The sequence below is a fragment of the Olea europaea genome, unplaced genomic scaffold, assembly GCF_002742605.1.
Source record: "Olea europaea var. sylvestris unplaced genomic scaffold, O_europaea_v1 scaffold116, whole genome shotgun sequence".
NCBI lineage: Eukaryota > Viridiplantae > Streptophyta > Magnoliopsida > Lamiales > Oleaceae > Olea > Olea europaea.
In genome coordinates this window covers 467,050-475,280 of record NW_019229002.1, presented here as the reverse complement: position 1 = coordinate 475,280, position 8,231 = coordinate 467,050, and the positions used below count along the sequence as shown (strand labels likewise).

Here is an 8,231-nt window from a genome sequence, read left to right as displayed (position 1 = left end):
TTCTTAAATTAAATACTCGAATTGATATCTGAATTGAGAACCGATGACTTCGGTTCAGTTTTCAATTCTAGATCAAGAATCAAAAAATTGAATAAGAATCGAATTTCCTATTTTTAATTTATTTATTTTAAGTAAGTCAAATTATTTTATTTTTTTCTAAATAAATTTGCTAATTAGTTAATTTAGCTCAAACCAAAAATATGATTTTTCCTATTTCTAATTTTCAGTCCAAGTACAACTTAATTAAATTGACATAAGTTTTACTCAAATATGTTATTCTAACATAATGTCATTCCTACTGTTCTGGAGAAATCGAATCGAAACTCAATAGCACCTCTCTTAATTATTATAAGCTCCCTATCTTCTTATTTTTATGATTTTAACAATTAAATTTATAAAGAACTCAGCAAAGAGACGCAAAAGACACATAAGATTGGGCTAAGTTATTTTATAAGAGCAAAAATTGAGTATATCATTAGTTGAATTAATGTAGTTCTGTAGATATTAAAAAATAATTATAGTACAAAACTTGGGAACTGAACCAAACTAAACTCAACTCAACTCAAACAATTCCATAATTAAATTTGGACCCGACGGTTATACTTGCTTAAAACTTGAAAATTTCGAATCCGGTTCAGTTCTGATTAGAACCGAATCGAACCGAAACATGCCCAAGCCTAGCTTTTCTTTGACTTGACAAATATGCAGCTACAACAATGAAATTTCTAAATAGGTTGAACCCTGTTTCCAAATTATTACTACACTAACTAAAAAAGGCATAAAGAATATATATTTGTCCACCAAATCAAGAGAAATCAAATTATTAGCCCTTGATCCATCTTATTATTGAAGGCCTAATGAACAATATGGAGAAGTATAAAGGCATAAGCAAAACTAACTCCCTTGTACAGTATAAGTGTTCACAGATGGCAATTATTATTAACTGTAAGATAGTAGAAAAAGGAAAACAAACAACATAAAAATGATTTATTTTTGGTCTTCACAATAAAAAATAAGTTGAAAACAAACATGTTCGTGTTACCGGTAATTCAGATTTATACTTCTAATAGACAAAAAATTCCAAAGTCTAAGCTTCCAATACTTCTAATTCAACTTAACAAAGTCGATCAAAATCACTTATGATCTACCATATGCTAGCAAAAAAAAATAACCAAATCTCTGTGAGAAAGCAAATGGAATACTCACAACTCCTACGTTGACTTTATCAGGACTAGGATCGGCGAGGAAAACCTTGGTGACACTGAGTATCGAATCCTTCGGAGCAAGCTACATGCTCTTTCACCATGAAGTGGACATGGATCGAACTGCTCTAGATTTGACAATCCGATCCTCACAACCATTGCAAAGTATCATTGCCATTGGAGAAGAGAACACCGGAAAACAAAAGCATCGAGAAGGTGTGTACATGAGAATGTTAAGTGGGTGTAAATTTATGAATGGGAGCGATTGACTCAGCAAAGTGCCAAAGTGTCAAGTGATTACTTAAAGAGCAACTTACAAAAATGATTGAATTTTGGTTACTTAAAGGGCAACTTAAAAAAGAATGATTGACTCGGCAAAGTGTTAAGTGATTATAGAACTTCATAAAATGATGTATCATTTTGGTAACCAGAAATGAATAACTATCATCTTGTTTCCTTCCCTTTCTTACTATGATTGAAAATTTCATGTATACTATTTCAACTTTCATTAGCTTAAATTATTATTTTTAATTTGCTTATTTCAAAAAGCTTCATTTTTGTACTAGTAATTTACTGATGCTTCGTATTGAAGACTGGTGTCAAGGGTAAATGAAGAGGATAACAAAAAAGGATAACAACATTCTCAGCTGATGAAGATTATTTATGGTACCAAAACATTTTCTTACACCCCAAATTCTAAATGTCGTCTAATTATGGATTTTGTGGCCACAAAATAACTACAGCACACTGCAACACAACAATGGAAGCCAAAAGAGTTTTAAAATCTTCGGAATGATAGCCAGGTTTCCTGCAACAGAAACATATAATAAGATTTAGAGATTAATAGTAAAATAGAAAATAAATTTTGATTAAAAAATCATTTTTTCTGTTCTCGTTAAGAACCATACCTTTTTGTCTTGTTCCACCTCGGTTATGCTTTAACAATAGTAAGTTATAATCTTCTTGAGCCTTATTAGAACATCTTTAGCACTGAGCCTCTCCTCAGGCAAATCACTCGTGCATTCTAGTGCTAGTTCCATGATTAACGTGAAGCAGCTCTCCTTAGCTCGAATATTATCTTTAGTAGCATTCACTAAATCGACATCCATTATCTACAGTATTGCGTCTGGGAATGATTCAAGCACCCATTTTCTCATTGTGAACTCTCCGCCAAACATATCATCTGTTGGCTTCTTTTTGGTAAACGTTTCCATCAACATAATCCCATAGCTATAAACATGTGTCGCAGTTGATACTAATCCACTTGATCCATACTCTATAAAATTGGAACGTGCGATCAAATTAGCTAGTGAAATGTTAAATGACGGATAAACAAATAAAAACTAATAAGTAATACATGGTTAAACTATTAGCATTTGAAGATACATAAGTAGATGATAGAAACCAATTACCTGGAGCCATATATCCAATGTTGCCCAACGTTTTGGTAATCGAAACTCTCTGGTCTTTAGTGAGAAGCTTAGCAATGCCAAAGTCTGCAACATGGGCAACCATGTCTTCATCTAAAAGTATGTTGCTTGGCTTCAAATCACAATGGACAATCGGAGAGGGATGTCCATAATGTAGATACTCTAGCGCAGATGCCACATCTATCATTATTTCCAATCTTTGAGCTAAATTTAGGAAATAGTTGCTTGAAGATAGCCATTTGGTAAGGTTTCCATTAGGCATATATTCCAGCACCAAGGCTTTAAGATCAAGGTTAGTGCAGCTACTAATTACCTTGACAAGATTTCTGTGATGAGTGTTGCATAGTATTTGGCACTCAGAATCAAAATTGTTGTTTGCTTTATCCAAATCTAAAGTAAACACCTTAATAGCAGAAATCATTCCATCAGAAAATACTCCCTTGTACACTGAACCAACACTACCTTTGCCAATCAAATTCTCTTCACCAAATTTCTTTGTAGCATCTAGAACTTCATAATATGAAATCCTCTTGATGGTGATGGGGGAAGTGGTCAGAACTAGAAGAAGTGTTTCCTTACTGTAGCATCTCATTAAATAAATCACGGTAATAGGAAGAATAATTACGATCGAAATTGATGGTAAAATATACTTCAAAACTCTAGTTTTGTTTGATATTCTGGTTGTATTATCTTTGCACGGCTTGACCTTAAATTGAGATGCTCCACACAATTCTCTATTGCCCACAAAAAAGTCTAACGTAAAGTTCCTAAAAGGGCCTTCATTTGGAATTTCACCAGTGAGTTCATTGAATGAAACATTGAAATACTCAAGGTACTCAAGTTTCTCCATTAACTTGGGGAATACACCATCGAGTTTGTTCTTTGATAAATCCAATAATTTCAATGAAATCAGATTACCAAACAATTCAGGTATAGGATCATGTAATTGATTGTTTGATAATGTTTGATTTTCCAAGTTCTGAAGTTGTCCTATAGTGCTTGGAATATCACCTGGGAATCGATTTCCTGATAGATATAACTCTCTTATGCTCTTAATGCTGTCAATTTTTGGTGCCAGCGACCCAATGAACAAATTATTAGCTAAATTCAAAAATCTAAATGTCCTTGTTATTCCATAGTGTGGGTCGGATAGTGGAATTCACTAAGTTGTAATCTAAATAAATTTCTCATAAAAACGTAATATTTCCTAAACAATTTGGCAACTGTTGAGAAAGCTGATTATTTCCCAAATCAAGATAATACAGATGTACCAAATCGCAAAGGAATCTAGATTTTATTATTGTGTCGTAAGGAAAAAAAAGAATCTGGCAGATACTGACCCTGCAGTTTATTGACACTGAGTATCAACATTTGCAATTTTCTTAATTGACCCAATGTGTCACGAATTCTTCCGATCAATTCATTGCCTCCAATGTCTAACTCAATTAAGTCGCTCAAATTACCAATTTCAGGTATTTGACCTTGAATACCATTGTTAAAAATGAGCAACCCGTAACATCCTGAAATTTTTTGAATAAAAATTTATTTATTCTATGTATTATTTATACTATTTCAAAAGTTGAGGGACTAAGATGTAATATATTTTTAAATTCTTATATTTTGGGTTAAATATGTGAATTTTGATGGATTGAGTATAAGTATATCAATATTATACTCGTTGGATAGCTCGTATTTAATTATGCATTTTAGACTTAAGAAAAAGTAAATTTGGACAAGTTAAACCCAGTGTATTTTAGTTTATAGAAGTTGTTATAAATTGATTTTTGATTTACAGTTAATATTGTATATTTAAAAAGCTAGCAGCCACTCACGTGCCACAATGGAGAATTTTTTTTAGTTTTGGTTTTGAGAATGTACAAGAATTTGCTGCCACGTTTTGGAAGTATTATATAATTGTATTTCTTTTGAGTTATCATGTATTACTTCTGGTCACGTGTAGTGAGATGTTAGATAAGGTAGGTTTATTTTAATATTTAAATGCTTTGATTTTATTTTTTTATTTTTTAACGAGGTGTCCCAAGTTGCGCCAGACTATATCCTCGTCCTTGAACCTCCGGCCCCTCAGCTGCTCAGGGAGGTAAATCGCAGGATGCGCCCTTATTGGTTCCCAGGTTCCCACATGACTTTTACTCCTTCCCCAAAGGGAGCCTCCTCCATGGTGATTAATCCACCAATAATTCTTCCTTTATTGGATCAAAGGTTCCCACCAGGAATCGAACTCCCCACGCTTGGTTTCAGAGCCTCCCAATGTGATTGTTCCGCCAACTTAGATGTGCCCTGGGGGGGCTTTAAATATTTAAATGCTTTGATTTTGGTGATTGAAGAGGTTGTCAATTAGTTGCATTTTAAAAAAACTATTTAATTGCCTTGATTTTGGGAACTAGAAAGTGGATAGAGCTTGATGAGGGGCAAGAGAGAAATTTGGAATTGATAGGTTGTAATTTAATTATAGCTATTCCACATTCAGTCACACGTTTCACAAGTATTAAGTGCTAATTGTTGTTTTATATTTAGTTTGATAAAGATTAACAGTTAAATTATCATGCTATTTTAATTAAGATAGCTGTAAATTGTTAATTAGGATTCAAATATATATTATATTATTATCTGATATAAAAGTCGTTAGATGAAACTTGAAATTTGTATATATCTACAGTGGAATCTTATCCTATTTTGATTATGATAAATATTAATTGCTAATTATAATCCTAATTTGATTACGATAGATGTATGTGGTTAAAAATAATTTGGTATTTTATTGGGATGGATAGCCACGTGTGACCCTATATTGGGATATGATATAGTTTAATATTAATCCTATTTTTATAAACTATTTCTTATACAAATAATTAGATTTTAATAAACATGGATGAAGTACATCAATATTGGATTCATTTTAAAGCTTGTAATTAATTACAGCTCTTTGATCTGAGGAATAGTCGATCTGGATAAATTTAAGTCTGAGATATTAATGTTTAAAGAAATTGCTATTTAATAATATTTTATTTGGATTTTAGCAATTGAGCCATCCAGCGGATAACTATTATTTTATTTTAAAAAGCATATCCAATACTGATTTGTTACAAAAGCATATAAAAATATTGAATTCTAATTTTTATATATTTGAAATGATTGGTTGGTTGATTTAAAAACCTATCCTAGTCAAGGCTTGAAACCAATTTTAAAACCAATTAACGGATTGATCACGTGCCAACCTTTAGCCCAAATTGATAAGTTTGATTTGATAGTTTTACTTTATCTACATATTAATCTATCATGATAAGTTTGTATGGCACACGTAACAGTAAACCCTATTTTTATTGTTTCAAAGCTCTATTATTTCAACTATAAATACCAAGCAATAGGCCCCATTAATCACTACACAAATTTCATATATTATATATATGTACGGTAGAGAGATAGAGAGAGATAATTAGAGAGTGAAAGAAAATAAAGGCACACTGCTCGATAGAAAAACAACCCAAGAGAAGAGAGAGTAGTATTGGAAATAAAATTTGAACCATGCTACACAAACATAATGGTTGGCATGCGGGATGATCGAACACTCACATCTCGGGGGTCAGACATTATTTTATTCACGCGGGGTCCACACTCCATGTGAGGGTCGGTCACCCATTCGGTCACCAAAATTCGGGCACTTCAGCATTTTTCATAAAGTTTTCATACAATAAATATTTTAATAACGTGTTTTTCAAAGCAGAGAAAAAATCTTGAACATGCATTCAGATTTCTCAAATGAAGTAAGATACATATGTGCAAGTTGTTTATGTTTCTATATGCTTTTACATGCAATTAAATATACATGGATTGCTAGTAGACCTTCGGGTTCTAGAGAAAGAGATATGAAATTCGTACGAGAATTTAAGAGCACCTAAGATGAGTGTATCGTTTAGTCGTCGATATACTCCATAAGAGAAGAGCGGTATGAAGTGTAGATTTTATTGTTATGTAATTGTATATGAAAATTGGACATATCTTACTTGGTATTTTTAAATACTCAACCCTTACATTAATTTTTTAGATTTGTGCGGGTCGATTGGAACAGTGGCAAATTGTTGATGCAGGCTGCCAATGGATCAGAGGAAAATAAAAAGAAATAAGTTTGTCGTCTTTAAATTTACCAGTTAGTTTAATTTGGTTCAAAACATGTTATTTGATTTAGTTAGAAGTTTATGTTATGTTCAAATACAATTTTCACGGTTTAAATTTAGATTTTTAAATGTTACAGTTATTTGTTTAATAAAGAAACTTTATTTTTATAGTTCTGCATTTAAATAAAGAAAAGTGAGTTTTTCGTAACGTTTCAGTGTTTATAGAATAATTGGGGCATTACACAACCCCTTCAAATTTGATAAACTGTCAATTGAATGCGGAATAGTACCTGTATTGTGGTGTTTGTCAACACAAATTAATGAATACCAAAAGTACTGATGAGTTGTAGGGTAGTTACCTGTTAAGATACTAGAATCCAAGGATAAAAATTGAAGTGCAAAAGAGTTTCCAATTTCATATGGAATGCTTCCTGTGAGTACATTTTAGGATATTAAAAATTGAAAGAAAAAGTAAAATATTTAAAATTTTATATAAAGTAATAATACTGAAATTATAAAGATTAAGTAAAATCAAAATATAAAATTCAAATATATTACTGAAATAAGAATGATACTAGAATGATAATTGTATAAAATAATTTAGAATACTTAATTATTTAGTAAACGAGGTGCTGCATGCAATAGGAACAATATACAATAATAAAGAATAAACCTAAAACCGTGTTAATTCTTAAAATGTCCGTGAATCTAGAAAATGAATAATTGGTTGATCCACAATCAAATGTCGAATAATTGATCTAGGTTGACAAATTGTTAATTCCATAGAAAAGCATTTCAGTTAAAAATTGTAAAAGATAAACTCTCACCACGTTTACAATATTTTAATCAAATTACTTCGAAGTACAAACCTTATCTTTGCAGCTAACAGAGAAACACCAAATCATTAACCATAACAAAATTACATCCTAGGTCTTCAAACTACCAAAGTAAAAAATTAATCCAATTAAATGAAAAGATTATAAAATGCTGACTAAACATTATAATGAGGCTAGCCACTAGCAGTATCCATCTTCATCCCATGTTGATTGGGTACATAGGATTTTATGTTTGTATTTCCAGTAAGTAATAGGTGTATGCCATACATGCTAAAAAACATTTGTCAAAAGAGTGTAAAATGTGGAGGTGGTAACCTAAAAAGTGTGTCTAGGCATGAAAATGGACCTTGGCGAATGATCGCCAACCTAAAAAGTGCGTCTAGGCATGAAAATGGACCTAGGTGCATGATCACCATACTTTACAATTTTTACGCCTAACCCGTTTAGTTTCGTAAAATCATAAAGCTTGGTCTTGACACTTAGACATGCTTTACACTTTTTAAAACATTGAATTAAAATATATAAAATAAATGTAGGAGATCTAGATACGAACCCATGAAACCATTGCATCTCAAATCTCTCTCTCTCTCTCTCTCTCTCTCTCTCTCTCTCTCTCTATATATATATATA

General features: G+C 31.7%; 1 protein-coding gene across 1 annotated transcript in view; it reads right to left on the bottom strand.

The window, feature by feature from the left end:
* Positions 1–2,314: 2,314 nt before the first annotated feature.
* LOC111373760 (probable LRR receptor-like serine/threonine-protein kinase At3g47570) overlaps positions 2,315–8,231 on the bottom strand; it is a 12,353-nt gene continuing 6,436 nt past the window's right edge. Inside the window, exons 12-16 of the mRNA XM_022996322.1 lie at positions 7,621–7,647; positions 7,125–7,196; positions 3,973–4,152; positions 2,615–3,733; positions 2,315–2,478 (exon numbers count right to left, since the gene is read on the bottom strand). Coding sequence (XP_022852090.1) covers positions 2,315–2,478; positions 2,615–3,733; positions 3,973–4,152; positions 7,125–7,196; positions 7,621–7,647 — 1,562 coding nt within the window. The remainder of the gene's footprint in view (positions 2,479–2,614; positions 3,734–3,972; positions 4,153–7,124; positions 7,197–7,620; positions 7,648–8,231) is intronic.